This window comes from Petaurus breviceps, unplaced genomic scaffold (assembly GCF_028583685.1).
Source record: "Petaurus breviceps papuanus isolate PSGF00001 unplaced genomic scaffold, PetGlider_PUasm1.0 126, whole genome shotgun sequence".
In the NCBI taxonomy this organism is placed as follows: Eukaryota; Metazoa; Chordata; class Mammalia; order Diprotodontia; family Petauridae; genus Petaurus; species Petaurus breviceps.
Window position 1 is genome coordinate 21,529,712 of NW_027185655.1, and position 22,931 is coordinate 21,552,642.

General features: G+C 41.3%; 1 protein-coding gene across 2 annotated transcripts in view; it reads left to right on the forward strand.

Annotated features, from left to right (window-relative positions):
* Window positions 1-2,769: 2,769 nt before the first annotated feature.
* Window positions 2,770-22,931, forward strand: part of TSPAN5 (tetraspanin 5) — a 205,531-nt gene continuing 185,369 nt past the window's right edge. Inside the window, exon 1 of one of the 2 annotated variants that reach the window (XM_069094316.1) lies at window positions 2,770-3,591. In XM_069094316.1, coding sequence (XP_068950417.1) covers window positions 3,511-3,591 — 81 coding nt within the window. In that variant the 5' untranslated portion in view covers window positions 2,770-3,510. The remainder of the gene's footprint in view (window positions 3,592-22,931) is intronic. The other variant, XM_069094308.1, reaches the window with a different exon arrangement.

The following is a 22,931-nucleotide window of genomic DNA, read 5'->3' on the forward strand; positions in this document are numbered from 1 at the left end:
AACGGACACTGTTGAGATGAGTTCCCATAGTTACCCTGCAGGCTGTGGTAATAGCCAACTGGTCTTTTCAAAAATTGTACTTGATGCATTTGTTGATAGTTTGGGCCATGCTGTGTTGTATCCAGTCAGCTGAATGAACCCTTGGGATAGGTCCAGCCAAATTGAAGGGGGAAAGGTAGGAGTCTCAGCAGGATTCCCCCTTGAGCCGAATTGACTGTTTGAATGTTGCAAACTTGGGAGATAAACATTGTAAACCTGCACTTCTGCTAGCTCAGTACACTGTTTCTAAGGGAAGTTGGTGAGAACAGACTAAGGGAAAGAATGGGCAGAAGACTGATGAAGAGGCTAGCACCCTGCATAGTTTCTTTGGCCCAACTCCTGATCTTTCAAAGCTGGATACTTTTCAGCTGGAGCATTTTACTTGCTTGCCAGTCCTTTGATGAAGAAATAGTCCCTCAAACAACCATTGATGATGATCTGGCCAATGTGCTCATTTCTGTGCCATGATAGGAGTCCAGATTTTTCCCCCCTGGCTAGGACTGTGACCAGATTTCCAGATATTATTTTTAAACTATACTGTATTTCATATATGAAGATGATTCAGAGCATGTCTTTTGCAACATTTCCCCTAGAGGTGTTGAAGGATTTTCTGTGATTCAGCCTGATATTGAAGAACGAGCTCTGGACCTGGAATCAGAAGGCCTGGGTCCAAATATGGCACTTGTGTGACCTACAAAGGAACATAGGACAGTGGCCAGAGCATTGGAGCTTTAGTCAAAAAGATGTGGGTGCAAATCTCACTTCTAATGCTTATTACATATTTGACCTTAGGCAAGCCACTCAGTCTCACTGGGCCTCAGTTTCCATCTGTAAAATGAAGGGGTTAGACCAGGGGTGGGGAACCTGTGGTCTCAAGACCACATGTGACCCTGAAGATCCTTGGGTACGGCCTTTTGACTGAGTCCAAGTTTTACAGAACAAATCCTTTTATTAAGGGGATTTGTTCTGTTAAGTTTGGATTCAAAGGTCTGCACATAAGGACCCAAAGAGCAAATGTGGCCTCGAGGCTGGAGGTTCCCCACCCATGGGCTGGACTAAATAGCCTCTGACCTCCCTTCCAGATCCAATTCTATAATTCATTTACTCCCTGGTTTTTCTCTTGAGAAATGCTTCACCTAGCATCTTTGTTGTCCATGGTATAGGGATGCAGTCTGTGACTATGAACAGAACAGGACTTAAATTGGGGGAGAAGGGTCAATGGAATAGGATGCTGCCCCAATCCTATTTTTGAGTCCCTTAATTTTTCATTCAACTTTTTAGCAGCTGAAAGGCATTCTCAATTCCACCTCTCTTTTTCCATTCAAAATATTGAAGAATGAGAGTGTCCACATAGCATGACAGAGGTAGACCAGGAAGAGACCCCAAAGCCCAACCAATCTCTCTAATTTACAGATGAGGGAACTAGGGCAGAGAGATAGTGACTTGTCTATTTATGGTCACACAGCCATTAAGTGCCACCGGCAGGATTTGAACTCAGGTCTTCCTGATTCCACCTCCAGTGCCCTTTTCACCAAGTCAGCCTGTAAACAGAGGGCTGAGGATGGGGTTCCTTGGTTTTTATTTCTTTCCTTGCTTTAGACACTGAGGCCTTCTGCATCAACACCTTTGAAAGTAGAGGAACAAAGTGGTGTCAGTGTTATAAAGGGGGCACACCTGATTTGACCCTATTTTCCCACCCACCCTCTCTTTATCTCTGAGAGAATAAACTACATAATGGCTTTGTCTCAGGGTTTCCGATGAAAATCAGATTCCTTTAAAGATTAATGTAAGGGAGCCTATTCTCAGAGATATCTCCCCAAAGTTCAGGGAATAGGCAACTTCCTTTAAAACTACCAGGAATCAGTAAGACATTTGGTGCCCTCTGCAGAATCTTTTGTTTCTAATGTTGCAAATGTGCCAAACCCAGCCAGGATCGTTTATTTATACTTGCCAATTTTCACCTCCTCCCGCCCCTGCCCTGGCCCCCCACCCCTTCATTGGGCTGGCCTCTCCATTTCAGGTGATTTTTTAGGACCCTGATCATTGTTTCCCCCCAGGTGGTAGGAGGAGGTCTGTAGGGAGAAAAGCAGTTGGTTACCTGATTTCCTAACTGGGCATTTCTTTTTCCACTGGGAGCCTGCTCCCTTCTCAGGGAAGCAAACGGTTTTGTCTCCCTTATTTTCTCTTTGTGTCTATGTCTCTCCCCCCCCCCCCCCATCCTTCTCTTTTCACGCAAAGTCCACCCACACTTAAGGCTCGTGGATTTAGGAGACACTTAGTCCTACCCTCTCCTTTAAGACAAGGAAACAGGCCTAGAAGGTTAAGCAACTTACTCAAGGTTCCACTTGCAGTAAATAGCAAAACGGACATTCGAACCCAGGGTCCCCAATTCTAGAGACAGCCTTCCTGACATTGCCCCGCTTTGCTGTGTGTGTGTACACCATTTGGAAAGGTGACCCGAGGGTGTCTGTGTGAGGGCCCCCAAGCCCACGACTCCTCCCTTTGGCTGTGGTTGGGCGGGATCGCAGATGCTGCTGATCTCCATCACTCAGGCCGGTGGCCTCCGCGGAACTCCCCCGCCCCCCTCGCCGCTCTCAGCAGCCCCAACTGCAGGGAGATAGGGTCCGTTCCGCCCCGCCCCAGCCCCACCCCCCTCCTCCGAGGGGGCGGGGAGAAAGGCCGCGGGAGGGAGGGCCCAGGCGGCGGTGGGAGGCCGCAGCTAGGGAGAAGGAGGAGGAAGAGGACACGTTATTGTGTCAAAGGGGCTCGGGTGCTCTCCGGTGCCTGTGTGTGGATGCGTGAGTGTTTGTGTGTGTGTGCGCGCGCGTGGGGCTCCGTGCATCCCCACTGCTGCTCCTCGCGGAGGAAGAAGGAGCGCGGGCGAAGCCCGTCCCCACGCAGCATCCCTTGGCCGCGGGCGGGCAGCAGCAGCCGGCCGGACACATAGCCGGCGGTGGGACCCGTGCGCTCCTCGCAGAGGGAGCCTCGGCGGCGGCCGCAGCAGCAGCAGCTGCAGAGCCGGGGGCAGGGGCAGGGGCAGGGGCGCCAGCCCGCTGGGGAGCCTGCCATTCTCACCCTCTTCTTGGTGTGCTCGCCCGAGGCTCGGCTCAGCTCAGCAGCCGGGGCCTCGGTGCAGGAGAGAGGCCGGCTGGAGAGAGAGAGAGAGAGAGAGAGAAGCTAGCCCAGAGCAGCGCCGCGCCGCGCTCCGCGCCCGCGCCTCGGCTCCCAGCTCAGCCATCGTCCTCCCGCTGCCGCCTCCTCCTCCTCCTCCTCCTCCTCCTCCTCTTCCTCCTCCTTCTGCGGCAGCAGCTGCTGCTGAGCCCGGGGTGGTCGCGGCGGGGGCTGCACCCGCGCCCCTCTTGGACTTGGGGCTGCCGTGCCCCCTGCTGTGGGAAGCTCGCGGTCGTGTCGGGGTGCTCCGGGGGCTCCTAACTCTGGCTGCCCAGGAAAGTGCCTTCATGAACCCAGAGGATGTCCGGGAAGCATTACAAGGGTCCTGAAGTCAGTTGTTGCATCAAATATTTCATATTCGGCTTCAATGTTATTTTCTGGGTAAGTTGTGTCGCTGTTACCATCCTCGATGGCGTGGTGTCGGTGATTTATTCGGGATCCTTCCCCCGCTTGCCCCAACTGCTTTTTTTCCACTTTTCGCAAGCCTCTGGGTTTTTGCCTGCTCTACCCCGAAGCGAGAAAAAGGTGCCTTAGTCTTTTCCTTTCCTAATTGCTCATGCTAAGGGGGCTAAGATTTTAATCCTTTGTGGGGGGTAGGGATGGGGGGGGGGGTAGATAGGGAAGAGAGAGCTAAGAAAAACTGAGATTGAAAGAGAGATCCCAGGCCTCAGATTGTCCCTGGAAAAGAAGAGTAAACTGTTGTTGGGATAAAAATGAGATCGAGGCTTTGGCAGTTTGGGACAATGAGAAGCGACATGGAATGGATTTGTTCCCATGGGATATGGATGTTGTGCATCGTATGGGCAATAATAGGACAGATTAACCATGCAAAACGAAGTCTACCTTTGTGAGAAGGATTTGATTGGACACGAGGTTGCTACTGCTCTTACTGCTGTACGTTCCAGGCACAGAGGCTATCTATCTGCTTTCTCCATCACAGGCTTTTGTGTATGGATGATGCAGCTTGAATGGTGTACGCTGTACTGTGGGTGCAATATATACATAAATAACACTTCTAGCACATTCTTTCCAAGTCTCGTTCCGAAAAGCATTTTGCATAATGGCTCGTCTGTGGGTGTGGATGGTGGGGAAAATTTATTTTTCTGTCTGTCATTTTCAGAACAATAACTAGTAACCGTCAACATAGATTTCTAGTTCAGCAATTACTTAAGTAGCCTCAGCTTTCTCTAAGTGATGAGTTAGAATGGGTTTTTTTTTTCTTTTGGTTGGATGAAGAAATGCAAACCAGAAGGTGGGCTAGCTAGAGAAATAAAGCAAATGCTTGAATGCCACTCGGAAACATGTCCTTTGTTTTTAAACCTCCGTTAAATAATGGAAATGATTTCTACTTTGTTACAGGTTTGTTTTTTTTCCTTCTGAACTCACTAATGCTTTTCAGCAATAAGACAAAGAGTTTCTCTGGACCTGGGAGACACAGGTGTTTCAAAGACCTTGATTTCTTCCTCCCCCTCACCTCTTTTCTTCACATTACCCACTCTCCTACTATGAAAAGTAAAAATGGTGGTTCTTGGGTTTTTCAGTCAGTTACTGCTTAATGTAAGTTTAAAAGTTCCCCTAAAAAGGAGGGGAAGATGATGTAGAATAATCAAATGAAAAGGTCATTAGTAAGCCCAAAGAATCCAAATGTGAGGTATTCGTTCACTGGCTTTTAAAATTTCTTTACATTCACAGGAGCAAATATCAGTCTCTGAGAAGCAATTTCAGACAAATTCTTTACTGCAGTTTCCTCTACTGTGTTTTCTTAATAGGGTTATTTTATTTTATTTTTTACTGTCTTCTTTTTCCATGTGTCGCATTGAGAACACATGTTTTGCAGAATGAAACAGGACTGGAAAACACTTTCTTTACCATCTTGCCATCTGCCCTCAGGACTGATGAATAAGATTAGGAGGATGGGTGAATAAATATAATAAACAGTCCAGTACTGCTTTTGTGGGTGATTGATTGCACATAACTGGTGTTCTTGTCAAACAATCTTCTATTTTCTGTGACTACAGCCAAGCTTCCAACTTAAACTGCGCTTAATTCTCCAAGGGAGGAAACATGTTTCCCCCTGCCTTTCACCCTCTCTTCCTTTCCCTCACACTATTCAGTTTTCTGTCAGAATTATTCTAAAGTGATTGGTAAAGACTTTTTTTGGACATACTTTTAATTGGTGGGGACTGGACTTTAGTGACTTAACTACATACAAGGTCCTTGGGTTGGTAGTATGAGTTGATAGTCTTGTCTTGTTTGAACACAAATATAGTTCAGCTGCTAGGAAACAGGAAAGGTCTATTAGGCCTTTATTTTGATTTCATAGAAAAGGGGAAAAAGGAAATATTGGGATTGGAGTCTGTGTTCTGCACAGAATTTGGGTAGTTTTGTTAACTGGCCTCATCTGATACTATACTTTTAGGAAGAAGCCCCATCCAAGTATTTGGGGAGAGGGGAGGGGAGTGGCATGAGGTAGATCATTAAAAAGATTTAGATAGGGAGTATCCAAGAATGGAACCTTTCCTTGTTTTGGACTTTGAATGAACTCATCCCTATGGGGTTGAAATTAAGCTACCCATCTGGCTGTCAGGAAGAATTGTATATGTGGGTGCAATTTGTTTTGGGTAGCCTTTCTACTTGTTATATCCTGTTTTCCTTCCCCACCCTAATATGCTAGCCTCTGACTGACTAAAGCATCACTTTCCTACCCTCCTCCCCTGCTGGATTCCTGGCTCTAAATTCACCCTACTCTCCTTTTATTAAAATTCTAGTTTCTCAGTAACTGGATCTCTGCTGGTAACTGCAAACCTCTGGCTTATCTGATGAAAGTAATTCTTAGATCTCTATACTGCCTGCATTGGAGCTTCAGGGGAATCTTAGGTGTGAATGATTCACGGACTTAACTGCACCTGGGGGTATTTGCATTTTAATAGAGTTAGATAATTGGTGAGCGGGAGGAATCTATGTAGGTGGAGTGTAGGGTGTGGTGGTGAGCTGAGGAAGATGGGCATTAGATAGATCTTTTGAACCTGTACCTTCCCTATTATCTGTTACCTATGAGTTGAGTACAACCATTCCCAAAAGAAGATGGGTCTGCACCTTTGTTTGAAAAGGCCTAGGTTCAACTCTCACCTCTGACACATAATGGCTGTTTGACTTTGGTCAAGTCACTTATCCTCTCTGTGATCTAGGCATCTTTCTAAGATAATGAGTTACAGAGATTGTGCTAACCAGCCTTGAGATCAGTGAACTTAAAAGGGGGGAAAAATATATTTTTATCTTCACTAATCTTTTACTCTATTTAAAAAACATCATTCTGGGAAGGGGTCCATAGTATACATCAGATTGCAAAGGCGTCCCTGACATAGGAACTTCTGGGGTATAAGGAAGGAATCTCTTACTGGACAGTTTCCAAAACCATTGTAATAACAGGTCCCATACTCATTCTATATGCTTTTTATTGATTCTAAGCCAACATCTGTTCCCTCTGTGGATGGGAAAGGATGATGAATATAATAGGGGAAACATAATCTTTTACTCTTGTGTTGTTAATACTAAAGTGAATTTGAAATAATGAGAGTTCAGAGATGTACGATTTCTGACAGATTAAGAAAATATAAGGTACAGATGGGCAAATTCTAGTTCTGGCTGAGACACCAACTAGCTCTGTGCCTCTGGACAGGACATTTAACTTTTTGGGACCTTGGTTTCCTTACTTTAAAAAATGATTAGGTTTGAATACATGTCTAAAGTCCTTTCCTGCTCTAAAACTCAATATAGTTTGGGTCACATTAGAGGTGAAAAAGGTTTTCTTTTAATCATTTTACTGCCAAAGAAGTTAAGAAAGATGGCAAGTTATAATGAAGATGTAACACAAGTCAGTCCTACTAGCTGTGCTGGATCATAACCCCTGGGCTGGTTATACTTGGTGTCCAGAATTCACAGAGTGTGCTGGACTGACCTAGAGATTGTTAGAGATAGAAGAGTCCTTAGAAATAATTTGGTACAACCCCTGCTCCTTCATTTTACAAATGAGGAAACCAAGGTCGGAAGAGGTCAAAGAGATTTCCCTAAGGTTTCTCAGATCACTTGCAGCAGTCAGGAGTTAGACTAAGGTCTTCTGGATCCAGATCAGTGCCCTCATCTCATTTCTATGGGTACTTACCAGGGTGTAGGTTTAGTATCTCTTATCTACAAATACCTGTTTGTACACATGTAAGATATTGAGGCCTCGCTGGATTGACACTCCCGTGTCATGGCACCCTTATGCCCTCCCAGGACTTAGGGGAATATCCATCCTTCCTCTCCCACCAGCTGCAAACTGGGGGAATGGATCTACTGTCCATAGATATAATTGTCTTTCCTTGCAATATCCATAAAACCCATATTGTAAGTTTTACATTTTCCAGAAGGTGGGCTTATCTTTCTCTCTTTTTCTTGCCTTTGCAAAGGCTGAGAACTGTTTCATAGACTGTGAAGAGTTGGAAGGGGGAAGGGAATAATTATTAATGATCTACTGTATGCAAGGTATTCTGCTAAGGGCTTTACAAATATTAATCTCTTTTGATCCTCCCAACAACCCTGGGAGGTAAGTGCTATTATTGTCCCCATTTTACAGTAGAGGAAATTGAGGTTAAGTGATTTGCACACAGCTAGTCAAGTATCTGAGGTCAGATTTAAACTTCAGTCATCCTGATTCCCTGCCCAGTGCTCTCCTATTCTACCACTACCTAGCTTCCTCTGACTTTTCCCTTCCCCTCCCCCATTTTGTAAAATCCCAAGAGGAAATAGGTTTAAAGAGTTTCAATGACACTTACCAAGTCCATAGAGCCAGGTAGCAGAAGGACCAGAACTAGAACCTAGTTCTTCTGAGTTTGAACCAGTGTTCTTCCCTCCAGTGGTTAGAGACTTTTGCCTTAATTTATTTCTCAATTGTATATACAGGTCTCTTATTATGCTTGTGGAGGGGAAGCATGTAACTCTGTCAAAGTGTCATCCTCTACTCCTTTGTCTTCCAATTTACTGCCAAGTCCAGCCATTTTTACCTTTCAAACATCCCTCTTTTAGCCCCTTTCTCCGCTCTGGCATTGCCACCACCTTGGTACAGGCTCTCGTCATCTCATGCTTGGACTTTTTGGTTCCCTACCTCAGTTTTTCTCCTCTCTAGTCCATTCTATCAAATTTCAGGTCTGATCGTGCCGCCCCTCCTGGTCAATAAACTCCAGTGAGTCCCCATTGCCTTTGAGATCCATATAAAATCTGGCTTTTAAGACCCTTCATAACCTGCCCCACTTCTGCCACTATCCTTACATCATAGTCCTTTTCAAGGGTTTTGCTTTTCAACCCAGTGACACTGAACTCCTTGCTGTTCCTCAGATAAGATCTTCTGTCTCCTCACTGTATATTTTCATTGACAGTTCCTCATATCTGGGGCTCTCTTCATCCTTATCTCTGCCTCCCTGCATCCTTCAAATGGCAGCTAAAACCTCACATTCTGGAAGAAGCCTTTCCCCATTTACCTTAATGTTAGTGTTCTTCCTCTGAGGTAATCTCCAGTTGGTCCTGACTCTGCCTTGTTTTGACATAATGATTTGCATGTTGGCTCCCCTTTTTGACTGTGAGTTCCTTGAGGGCAGGAACTGGGGTGTTTTTTTGCCTTTGTGTGGCCAAGAGCTTAGTAGCATATAGTAGATGCCTGCTTAATCAAAGCTTCTTGACATGATTAGAGGGCAGAGTTTATCTTTTTTTTTGCTGTTGTTCTGTGGTACTTAAATTCGGAAAACAGGGAAAATTTAGGGAACCTTGCGTATATCAGACAAGGATATGAATCTTGTGATTCACAATAAATTGCAAGATGTGTTGGAATGATGATACATCAGCATTTTACATGTCATAATTTTTGCCTTAATTTGCTAGGCATCTGTTAGCTTCAGTGGCAACCATATGGGAGTCTAAACTGCCTTTTGAATTTTTACAGGGAGATAGTAGGAGGAAAGCTAAATACGGTTATGTAAATGTCATATGGGAAAGTGTAAGGAAGGGATATGGATTTCTTGGTGGGAAAAGTAATTGAACGCTACCCCACCTACCCAAGTTACATGCATTCTGAGTCACTGAGAAAGCACTGCCATGTTTTCCCTTGAGAATGCTTTCAGGAGGTTGGATGGAGCAGAAGAAGAAATGTATGAAAACAAATAATGCAACACCCGCAATAAATTACCAAGGTGAAATCATTTAGATGGACCATCCCATCTTAATGTGTCTATAATTTTTTTTTTTGTTCAGTCATTTAAAAATCATGCCCTACTCTTTATTACCCCATTTTGGGGTTTTCTTAGAAAAAAGATATAGGAGTGTTTTGCCATTTCCTTTTCCAGCTCATTTTTACAGATGAGGAACTGAGGCAAATGGGGTTAAATGACTTGCCCAGGGTCACACAGCTAGGAAGTACCTGAAGCTGGATTTAAACTCAAGAAAATGAGTCTTCCCGATTCCAAGCCCAGTGCTCTGTCCACTTCACCATCTACTTGTCCCCATAATATTTAGTCCCTGGCAAAAAGTGAAAGTAAACTTCATTTAGGAAGGATGCTTTGTAATTAAAGAGTCTTTGATCCAAAGATTTCAAAGCACTTTAAAAACATATGATCTTTCCTATCTGACAGCACAAGAAATCTAAGCACAGAGATGTGGACTCAATATTTCCTTGAAACAGCAGAGCATTGAGCACTCCAGCTAGGAATTTTAAAATCTTTTACTAGGATCCTTGAACTAGTTTCTTGGAGTGAAATTTGTTTTCAAGAACCAAAATTAGAATGCTGGGTACTTTAAAAGAAAATACCAAGTAAGCTATTTACATCTGACAGTATTCCAAAGTCCAATTTTGTGGACATGTTTTATTTAACTTTATACCTTAATCTAGTAGAATTACAAAAGGAAAAAAATCCATTACTTTTTTGTAGGGAGAAGAGGGCAGAGGAGAGGAGCCTCAGTGCCCCTTGATCTTCCCTGGGTAAGGAAGATGCCTTCACAACTCATCTGAACATTCCAGTATTAGAAAATTGCCTGTAACTTGGGCAGGGTCACCCATTCAGTATGTGATAGAAATGAAACTTGATCACCGGGTTCACTCTTATCCATTGGGCTACCTTGCCCCTTGAAGACCACAACAGAATAATAAACCATCATATATGATGATCTTTTAAAAATCCCTAAGAGTAAAGGTATTTTGGAAAGATTATTTTAGTGAGTCACATGTATTTTGTATGTTACCACATTGATAAATGTCCTCTGGCATTTGTATCCTAGAACTGAGACCGGAGAGATAATTTAGTGTAGGCATCTCAAGAAGCTGTTTGCAGCCTCTTAAGATCAATTCTGCAATGTTTTTGTGTCCTATTCCATTTAGATGTGTCCGTGATTGAAGATTATTATTTCGTCCTTCTGCCCACGATATCTAAGCATTGCTATTTTCCTAAGCTGCTCCTCTAGACAATGCCTTTGGTCTCTTCTGTGTCCGTGTTGAATTGCTCTGGATGGATCATGGCATAAAGAAAGATTTCAAGGAAATGGAAATGCTTAGCTTGGAAAAGAGAAGGCTCTGGGGATGGAAGGATTTTCTTAGGTAGCCACAATTATACCCTTGGCTCTGAGAAGGGAAAAAGCTTCAGGTGGGGTAGGTCGGGTTACATTTTTTCCTGCATATGAACTGTTCTTTAATGAATCTTCCCCTTCTATGCTTGTGCTGTTGATATTTTGAAACTAAGCATAGGGCCATACTCTTGTTACGTTTCATCTTGTTTTAACCTAAGACCTTGGACAACTTTTTTGAAGCTCGATTTATCTGAAAGTTTTCAAAATCGTTACTCCTGGCTCCATTTATGAACTTCTTGAAATGTAGCAGCCAGGAAATACCTTTCCTGTAATAATAATAAAAACTGGCATCTTATATTCCACCTTGAGCTAAATCCTTTACCACCATTATCTCATTTGACTTAAGCTGAATTCTGTAGGACCTTGTTTCTGCCATCTTACTCTTATATAATACTGTGTGGAGTTTGGGGAGGTCTGTATCTTAATGTCCTTTTATTTTTCAGTAACCTCACAGCCCAGGGGGAATGTTCTCAGCCACATGTACCTTTTTATTCAAGGAAGGGAGAGAATCTCAGGAATTCTGGAAATGGATAGGCTGCTCATAGGGTGTGGGGCTTCCATTATAATGATGATGATGATGATGATGATGATGATGATGATGATGATGATGATGGCTAGCATTTGTGTTGCACTTACTATGTGCCCAGTACTGTGCTAGGCTTTTTACAGTTATCTCATTTGATATTCACAACAACCCTGGGAGGTAGGTTACTGCCATTCTAGGCTCTGTGCTCTATCCACTGGGCCACCCAACTGCCCCACTTAACACCTTTTTTTTGACCTGTCCTGTCTTTTTTCTTTGCAATTTTTTTAATTAGTAAAAAAAAAGCCGATTTATTTTTAAGACAACTAAAATTAAAATGAGAATGATTGGTATAGAGAGGCACTAACTCTGAAATTAATTTGCTAAGAAATAAATATATTTTGGGTAGAAGCTGGGAAGGAAGACATGTTCTTTGCATTCCTTTCCTCTGATAGGGCTAGGTTTTCCTGCATAGTCAGAACACTCTATGTTGTGGGTACTATCAATTTAGTGGACCAGATTTCAAAATGTGCAGAAAGACAGACCTTCCTTCACTCTTTGCCTCAGTCAAGCTGGTGACCTTTTCCTCGGGGTTCTGTTGAGTGAAAGAGATTTTCTCTACCTTGTATTCTCCCTTTTTGCCTCTGGCTCTAGGAACAACTCTCCCTTGGGAATGCTTTCTACCACTGAATCTTTATGGTATGTTTGTTAGATGGACTATACATAATAGGTGTCTAATAAATGCTTGCTTAAACTGAACTCTGCAATAATTCAACAGATGGGAAGTTTCTGGGTGAGTTTGCAAAAGTAGATCAAATAAATTTGTTGTTTTTTTTAAGTGTAGACAGCACTCTTGTATGGATGGATTGGTTATGTCTGGGGTTTATTACATTAAAAAGGCAGCTAGATGGACTAGTGGATGGAGCACTGGGCCTGGAGTCCAGAAGACCTGAGTTCAAATCCAGCCTCAGACACTTACTAGCTACGTAACCCTGGACAAGTCACTTAATCTCTGTTTGTTTGCCTTAATCTACTGGAGAAGGAAATGGCAAACCACTCCAGTACTTTTTTGCCAAGAAAACTGTCCCTGGACAGTATGGCCCACTGGGTCCTGAAGAGTCTGGAATTACACTAAATAGGATTAGGGTTAGACATCAGTTACCCTAGTCCCCTCATTATACAGATGGAAGAATTGAGACAAAGAGGGATGAAGCAAGCTCTCACCAAGGTCACACAAGTGTTATAACTCCAAGGTTTTTTCCTGCTATTCTGTACTACCTTCTAGGATCAGGGTTCCCACTCTTATGCAATAGTTGCTGTTATCTTTTATTCTGGGACTCTCTAGTGCTTCTGTAAAAGTAATAATTTCCCTAAAGTTGCAATACTTTCTATTATCTTGTATTATCAATGGGCAATACTATCTATTATCTTGTAAAATGAATGATAGAGCTAGCACTTATATAGTGCTTTAGGATCTACAAAGCACTTTACAAATACCTCCTTTCATCCTCCAAACATTCCTGGGAGGTACATGCTGTCATTATCCTTGTTTTATAGATGAGGAAACTGAGGCAGACAGATTGAGTGCTTTGCCCAGGATCACACAGCAAGCTTCAGAGGGGAAATGTGAACGATGCTACCCAGCTGCTTGTAAATAAATAAAAAAATAAATGCTTTCTGAGAGATTTCGTTGGCTGTAGTCACCATTATTGCTACCACCGAAAAAGCAATTCAAGGCACTGCTGACATTGTCAGTATTATGCCATGATCATTTGTACACAAAGGACAGCAGTCCTGAATATAAATGAGGAATGCCAATATGATCTTGGTTTAAAGTCTCTAGCAAGATGAGATCGAAAAACAGGAGGGCGACTGGCAAACATTTGGTTCCTAGCCTATCAAATGCATTGTAAAATTCTATAGCACGACTAATGGCCATTTATTGTTTTGAAAAACAATAGAAGACATGGACTTTTTCTTTTGCTGAAAAATCTTTTCTACATTATGCTTGGCACTGAGGCTAGAATTTCTAAAAATCTGGAGGGAACAGCTGGTGCTCTAATAAATATTCAGGCCAGCCATTTTAATGCTTTGTACTTCATTAACTAGTCCCAGTAAAAGAGAAATACTTGCCTTCAGCATTTCTCTAAATGTAATATTTTGCTTCCAACTTAAATTTCCCCAAACAGCTTTAAAACTTCGTTCTGCCAAGTCAGTAGTTCTAATCAAAGGAGAAATCTTGAATGCCATAGAAGAGTTCTCTGGCACTAAATACTTTGATATTGATTGAGGCTTTATACACATTTATGCAAATAACAGTGCGCTCTATAATTTGTCATAATCCAGAACTTCATTAACTTCGTGTAGAAATTATCTGCAGTGGCAGAAACTGTTAAATTGATTCATATGTAGAATAAGTCATAATTTATAGCCCCTTCCTCACCTCTCCATCGTTTGATTTAAAGTTTTCTTTGCTTCTCTATATATGCATGTATATATGTATGTATGTATATAAACATATACATACACACATATATTTATCTCGCATCAAGACATGCTTTTTCTTCTCAACTACACTCTGACAATGAAAGTGTATCCAGTAGGAGCACAGATGTAGGGTGTTGGGAGGGACTTTAAAGGCCACAAAATTCATTTCCATCATCTTCTGAATGAGGAAAGATATTTATGGGCCCTTTTTTGGTTTTTGTTTTCCCATTAGAATGTAAGCTCCCTGAGGTTAGGGACTTTCTTATTTGCATGTATTGCCAGCGCTTAGTACCGTGCCTAGCCCTTAATGAATGTTCTCCCTCCCCCCTCCCATTCCCAGTCTCCTCCTCCATTGCTTCCCTCTCTCCCTCCCTCCTTCTCCCAGAGTCAGCATTTTCCCCACTCTACCATGCTGCCCATACTGTTCTTGTCTTTCTAAAGACTGGCATAGCCACTGTGTTTGCTATCATGATCACCAAAACATAGATTCCCATCTACTGCTATTTGCTAATTATACTTTTATTGTTTTCCTACTCCTAATCAAATTTAACCCAATTCTTCTGCCACACTGGAGCATCAGATTACCAAGGACTGAGAAGCAGGAGCTTCTGGTTTCTTTCTCTATGGCCGTCTGGATGATGCCAGCACTCCAGCGATCTTTAATCTCTGGAGTGTAGATATTCTTTCCACCAGCACAGATCACGACCTCCCCCACCCCCTCCCAGGACTTAGTTGAGGTAGAGCTTGGAGTTTTAGCTTGAGCTTCCTGTTTAAGTGTTGGAATCTTCTCTTTGAAAGTGTTATCTTGGCTGGTGCTCCTGTGCATTCCAAGTCTGTCAGTTTTTCTGTCTCCCTTTTCCTGTTATTATAGCAATGCACTTATGTAAACATAATAGCCTCCTTCTGAAATCGTAGGTAGATTTATGAAGGTCAGGGGACCATTTTGGGCAAATAGCGCCAATACCAGGTGTGTGAATCAGTACAAAATCAGTCAAATTTTGATGTAACCTTCTAATTGGTTTCTCTGCCCCAAGTCTCTACTCTCTCCAGTTCACTCTTTTTTTTTTTTTTTTTTTTTGCTTTTTAGAGGGCAATTGGGGTTAAGTGACTTGCCCAAAGTCACACAGCTAGTAAGTATGTCAAGTGTCTGAGTCTGGATTTGAACTCAGATCCTCCTGACTCCAGGGCCGGTGCTCTATTCACTGCGCCACCTAGCCGCCCCATCTCCTGTTTACTCTTGACCACTGCCAAAGGGACATCCTAAAGCCTGGGTTTGACCATGTTATTCCTTTGCTCAAGAAACTGCTATGGTTCCCTACTTCATCTTAAAATAAAATATGGGTACTGTCTATTTGACCCTTTACAGCTCAACTCTCATCCCACTTTCTAGACTTCTTAAACATTACAACACTTCACGCACTCTATGTAGTCCAAGAAGCAGGCGTTGCAGTCTTCTCACAGATACTTATTTATCATTTCCATTCCTTTGTACACCCTGGGAAAAGGACAAAAAAGGAGGAAAGAAACCCAACAACCCATTTCTGAGCTGACCAACACATCAAAAAAAGCTGACTTCTCCCTCCGCTGCTGCACACCCTTGATTCTCTACTCTTGCCATCCCTTCATGGCTGACCCCTCATAGTTGTTCTGTGGAGTCAACTTTAGTTATTTTAATTTCATAGCATCCACTTTTATTTATTTTCTTGTTTATTTTCTACTGACACTTATAGTCTGGCATACAATAAAGTCTATATAAATGAGGGCTATTACTACTACAGTGACTACTAGTCATTGTGTTTATTGTTTTTCTGGCTTTGCTTGCTTTACCATCAGTTCATGTAAGTTTTCCCATGCTTCTCTATAGTCATTAGTTTTAATATGGCACTGGTATTATGTCCCACAATTTATTTAGCCCTTCTCTATTGGTAGATGTCTACTTTGTTTCTGGGTTTTTCCTACTACAAGAAAATGCTGTGCGCACGCTCTCTCCCTCTCCCTCTCCCTCTCCCTCTCTCTCTCTTATTCTCTCTCTCCCCCCCTCATTCTCTCTCTCTCTCTCTTATTCTCTCTCTCCCTCTCCCTCTCTCTCTCTCTCCCTCTCTCTCTCTCTCCCTCTCTCTTTCTCCCTCTCTCTTATTCTCTCTCTCCCCCCCTCATTCTCTCTCTCTCTGTCTCTCTCTCTCCCTCTCCCTCTCTCTCTCTGTCTCTCTCTGTCTCTCTCTGTCTCTCTCTCTCTCTCTCTCTCTCTATATATATATATATATATATATATATATATTTATAGGTATACACACATATATTTATACACACGCATATATATAAGGGTGGATATGGGGTCTTGCTTTTTGTCATTGATCTACTTGGAGTATATGCCTAGCTGTGGAATCCCTGGGTCAGAGTTACAAGGATGTGTTAGTTACTTTGTTGGAATAATTCCATATTGGATTTGAGAAGGATTAGAATCATTCAGAGTTCCACCTTTAATGTAACCACCTTTCTCAACTCCTTTAACACTATTTCAGCTTATGTCATCTTTACCAATTTTTCAAGTTGTAAGGTAAAACCTAGAGCGATTTTATTGCTAAAAAAAAGCCCTGCTTTAAAAAGAGTTATTTTATTTTGATCTGACTTTCTCTTATTGGAGCATTCAGAATGTGGCGTCTAAAACTGCATGAAAAACAACTGAGGCAGAGTTCTGAGTCATTAACTATTTATTAAAGAGACTGGGCCCCTTCAGTGAGTGGGAACTCAGATCTTCCTCATGACCTGAGATGCCCCCTTTCCCTAGGGACTTTTCTAGGGCTTGATACCTAGACACGCAGAAGAGGCAAAGTAAAATACAGAGCCTTATTGGTTGATAGACCATGCTTATGATACTCCAGGAGGGCCAGAAATGATGCACAAGGATGGGTGGTCACAGGATGGGCGAGGCAAAGGTCATCTCCATTGACTAAGTGGCCATAAGATGGGCCCTCCTCATGTAGGGCCAAAGGGTAGTCTGCAGATACAAAAATAAGTTGGGGGACTTTCCATAACACGTCAAGACATCTTACCCACACTGGGTTTGGTCACTCACTCAACACCCAAAAGGGTGGAGACCTCTAGTCAGCATTCTTGTGGTTTAGGCAAGTGAACTTTATAACAGGTTAGTGAATATTGAACAGTAAACTTATAGCTTTAGTTTAAAGTTTGAGGCCTATTAATAAGAATGAATCTATCTTATCTAATTATCCCTAAATATAATATATGTAAAATATGTATTAATATATGTAATTTTAAAATTGTTTTTTTATATTTGGTGAGTGTGGAGGCAATTGGGGTTAAATGACCTGCCCAGACTCACACAGCTAGTAAGAGTCTAAGGCTAGATTTGAACTCACATCTTCCTGTTCCCAGGACCAGTGTATCACCTACCTGCCCCTCTGTAATTCTTATGTTAATATTAGTTAACCAGACTGTCTAACTAGACTGGCTAGTATTTTACTAGATGAGCAGATCACTAATAATCGCTAACAATCATTACTCCTATGGAAACACACTGAACCAATCAATACTGGCACAATAAAATAGGGGTCCAATAAATCATTTCTCTCAACAACTATTTGTTCATAATCTTTGAGCAGATACTCAATTCTCTCTTAGTGAATGTCTTCAGTTCTCTATTAGGGAATGACTTTTGGTTTCATATATGATATTTCTGTTAGTTGTCTGTATTTCTCAACTATCAGACCTTTATTGGAAATAAGCAAAGTATTTTTTTCTCAGTTGACTCCCCCCACCCCACCTTAGCCTAGTTGCATTAATTTTGTTTATTCAAAAGTTTTTCAATTTCATGTAATTAAAATGATCTGTTTTGTGTATGCCTTGTTCCCTGGATAAGGTCCTTGAGAATAGGAAGGGACAACTTCATTTCTGTCTTTGAATCCTGGGCATCTAGCCTAGTGCTTTACTGAATATTTAGGGGATGCTTGTTGATTAAGCAGAGGGGAAAAAAAGGCAAGTGGGATAGTTCCTTTGAAATGAAGAGTTTGTCAGTGTGACTGAAAATAGGTAATATGTTTTTAGGTCTGTCTTAGGATAGTGTACCATCCCTCTGCAAACTGAACAAAAACAATTTTTTTAGTCAAAGGATTTAGCCATGGATTTTCTGTCTCAGTCTGAGTTGGTAAAAAAGAGTCCAGTGGCAATTAAGGGCTAATGTGCAGGGGTGGGAGTTGTGCATGGGTGTTCAATCCCCTAGAAGACTTCATGATAGGGCATGAATCTCTCTAAAAAAGAACAATGCCTTCTTAATGTTCTGGACTGTATGTGCCTAGCATAATGTGGGAACTTCAGGAGGCTTTTTCCTTTAGTAAATTAACAAACTAACACATGTTGTCCACTCAATAGTAGATTCTGGGCCTTGCAGGACCAGGGCCCCAGGCAAAATTGCAAAGTTGTTGCAACTTGCTTTGGGTACTGTCCAGCAGCTGAGCTTTGGTTCCTGGGCCCATTTCATTTTACTGGGGTACTAGCACCTCCTTTGGAATGCGTCCAAGGGATCTTGACCTTTAGTCTCAACTTTCACCTTACATAATTTTTAAACATTTGCCGAGGCATAGAATCTTCTGGACCATTTGGCCCTGTTGGGCTTCCTGGGTTCAGAGTTCTGCTACATTAGAGCACTAGTTCCCCTTTCTTCCTTCTGCACTAGCTACTTACTATATCTGCATGTTCGATCCTGGAATGCTTTTGTCTTACAAATTCCAGAGCAGTAAAGTACGGGTTTTCTAGTTTTTTTTTTTTTCTTAAAACAAGGGAAAAGGGTATTCAAATTCCTAAACAGATATACCAAGAAGATGGATTGTAGGAGTGTGAACAAAATAAAATAGCCTAGAGGAAGATTAAGATTAGGTGGTGGCTAAAACTGTTGACCTAATCTTTAATTAAAGTTCCCCAGGCCTAGTCTGGTTAACGATCTTGTCCTGGCTCAGAGACCCCTGCCATCATTATAGCTGAGTGGTTTTATCATCTTCAGACTTAAGATTGCTTGTCCCCCTCCCCAACACTCACCCACCCTGACGAACTGAAACTGCAACAAATGCTGATTTTTAATAGACTTTTCTCAGTGCTTCAGATAGGAATTATTGTTTACTCTCCATCAGGAAAATTTATCATTAACATCTCCATGTTATTAGGGTAATGTCTTAGTTAATTAGATATCTCTTCTCCCAGGAATGTGTGGAGAGGGGGAGAGGGTAGAAGGAGAACCAGTCCAGCCAATTAAAGTTTGTCTAGTCACCTTAAAAGCAATACAACAAAGGCTCTTTAATCCTCTACCACTGCTTGGTAACCCTCTTACACCATCTCCCAAAACACCTGGTGATTGTTTGAAGGACTCTCCATTCTACTTCCATAGCTCCTTCTAGAAAGTATGTAATGCTTCAGAATTGCTTTTCTTCAAATGTAGAGAATTTGAAAGGAAGCTATTTGGATTTAAGTCCTAGGTTCAAATTCCAGTTCAATCATTCATGTGAATCACTTTCCCTTTCTGAGCATCAGTTTCCTCATCTGTAAAAATGAAGGTGTTGGATAAATGATCCCCAAATTACCTTCAGGCTTTGGATCCTAGCTTTCTCATTCCCTTTCCTTACATTTGACTCCCTCACCTAATTCTAGATTAGCTGAAGGAAAACAACATCATGCCCACAGTCTCTCACAGCTGGGTATGAATAACATCGTTGAGCTCTTCTATCACATTAAAAAATTCATTGGTTTTTTTTTTCTTCACATTGTAGCTACTACTACCAATAATCCTCCCCTGCAAAGAATCCATCCCTTGTAAGAAAAACAGAACAGGTAAGCAAAACAGATGCACTCTTTGTAACGGTGCATAGCCACAATAAACCACCTTTTAGGGAGATGGAGAAGATGGTTCATCTTCAATTCTCTGGAATCAGGACTGGCCATTAAAGGAAGTCATAGTCCTTCCAGAATATGACTTCTTTTAGAGTTTTTTAACCTTTTATGTCATTGTGGTCAATGGGAACGGCATTCTCTTACTTCTGCTTTGCATCAGTACTAAATTAAAAGAGGAGCTTGTTAACCCAAACAAATCTATGAATGATAGAATCCGAGGGGACCATACTGCTAAGCTTTTGGGCTTTATCTCCTTTCTTTTCTCTTCCCTCTTCCCTATCCAGAAGGTGGACTAGTAAATTGGTATCTGTCTTTGAGTCAGTGAAAAAATTAGGTCATCCAAAACCAGAAGAGGTATTTAGGAAAACTGCACTAATTCCTATCTTTGGGGTCCTTGACACAAGTATATGGGAGACGTTGATTCATAATATTTGGACAGATGGCTTGTACTTTGAGAGCCTTAACTAGAGGTAGAACCATAACTAGAAAGTATTGGGTAATATCAGTTAAAGGGATCAGGCCACAGAGGAGATTTTGGAGTCCTGGGTCATTTGGGTTGAGGACCATGAGACCTGAGTCAGTTGTGGTATCTCAAAATTGGAATTTTGAGTTAAAGATTTTTATTATTTTTGTTGTTTAAACATCTATTTCTACATCACCACTTTCTTCTTTTCAATTAATTGTTATTCTTAGGGGCAACATATAGAAGAAATACTCTGCACACATTGTCTTGTGAATGAACTATCAATTTCAGAGAACCACAGGGAAAAAATCAATACATCTCCTTCAGGCAGTTGGAAATCCCTGTACTTTCAAAGAAGGATTCATAATATCAAATGATGTTTTTTTTTTTTTAAAACAACATTTGGTGGATGTGATTTCCAGCATGACGTTGATTAAGGTAGCCAAGTGGTACAGTGGTTAGACTACTGGGTTTGGAACTGGGGAGACTCATTTTCATTAGTTCAAATCTGGCCTCAGACTCTTACTAGCTGTGGGACCCAGGGGAAAAAGTCATTTAACCCTGTTTGCTTCAGTTTCCTCATGTGTAAAATAAGTTGGAGAAGGAAATGACAAACCATTCCAGTGTCCCTGCCAAGAAAACCCAAATGGTCTCCTAAAGAGTGGCATGGGACTGAACCACAAATGACCTTGATTTGGGTAGATAAGTAGAGATTAGTGACTTCTTCAACCACCTACTTTTGCATTTACTTATATCCTTTATATTCAAAATATGTTTTAGGTAGAGGATGATTCTTGATAACATATAGGAAAGGGTTAAGTTTCTGTTGTTTTTTTTTTTTAAATCTCATAACTTGAAGCTTAGAGAGGATTTGCATATTCTTTGTGTCAATTCCTATTTAATTGGACTGTTTTTTAGAGGAGAATGTGAGTAAAGGGAAAAGGTTAAGTGAATAAAGTAAGTAAATAATCTAATTATTGTCATTTTTCTTCTACAAAAATGGCTAGTTATATTTAAAGTATTCTTTTTTTGTATATTGGTGATATTTTAAAGTTATCCTTAAAAGAGAAGGAAACAAAAGTTTGATGAAAACAGGGTTTTAAATAAGTTCTTTTGTAGAGCATTTCCAACAAATGATGAAGAATTAAAAGGAAAAGAATCACTAAATGTTTGGGGGAACACTTTTTTTTTTAACATCAGAATGTTACTGATGTAATGTGAGAACTGGAAGGAATTTAAGCAATCTAGTCCATTTTACAGATGGGAAAACTGAGAACTCATGACACAAAGTAACTTTTCCAAGGTCATCCAGTCATTTAGTGCTAGAATTGGGACAAGACTTTTTTTTCTGCTGTATGAGATCCTTGGGAGCTATTTCAAAATAGATGTGTGCATAGTTGGGGAAAAAATGCCTATGGATTTAGGAATCCCTAATATTCATGTATTCTCTCTTTACCTTTTAAAAATAGTATATGCAAACTTGGGTAGAGAGGAGAGACCAGACAAGGCTCTCCTTTCCTTGCAGAGATGGGGACCTGTGAATGTGGAACCTTGCATATGCTGTCAAACTCTGGAGATATAGTTGGCTTTTCAGAATGGCTTTGCTGGGTGGGGGCAAGGGATATCTTCAGAAATAAATGAAAGCAATGTGCCAACATTGCATTTTTTGATAAAAAAAAATAGGAGATGATATACTGTGAATGCAATTTGCAATATTTTGTTGTTTTTCAATTGTGTCCAATTTGTGAGCCCATTTGGGGTTTTCTTGACAAAAATACTTCAGTGATTTGCTATTTTCTTCTCCAGCCCATTTTACAGATGAGGAAAAATGACTTGCCCAGAATCACACAAATGTTAAGTGTCTAAGGTCAGATTTGAGCTCAGGTCCTCCTGATTCCAGACCTGGAACTCTATTCACTGTGCCACCCAGCTGCCCAATTTGCAATATACTATTTTGAAATTAACTGCACTGGTGTGTAGCATTATCAAGTGGCATTCTTTTTATGGATTTGAGGGTATGACATCTCTAAAAGAACATGTCCATCCCCTTATATATAAAATCAAGTTATACATTCTACGTAGAAATAAAGACAAAGTAATTATTTTCTCAAGCTGCGAGTTTCTCAGAAATGAGCTATTTAAGGTACTAAATAAGTATAATTGTTATTATATTAGTATAAAATATGGAGAAAACAGGCAAAAAAAGTCAATTTAAGACAAGCACGGTTGCCTCTGAAGCTTTGAAAATTGTCCAAGTTTTAGGGTAGGCTGCTCCATTGATCAATTTTGCACTAAGAAGTCTAATCAGACTCTGAAGAGATTTTGAGACCATGACCCAGAAAGACTCAGTGTCTTCCTCCAGGTCACATAGAAACAGCAGAGAACTGAAGCCTGGACCAATGAGTCTTCCACACTGCTGCTGGACTGATCTGTTGAAAAGATGCTTCTTCAGGCATCTTTTGGGAACAAATTCTTTAGGATAAATGAAAAAAAAAAACATTTATAAAGCACTTACCGTGTGCCAAGCACCCATGCTTAGTGCTAATATCAAAGACAGTTTTTACCCTTATTTCTTTCTTGCCATTGAACTTCATCTCCCATTCTTCTTCCCCTCCTGTCTTTACCAAACCCAGATTCATATCTTTGGTTCTTAAACTCTCTCTCTCTCTCTCTCTCTCTCTCTCTCTCTCTCTCTCTCTCTCT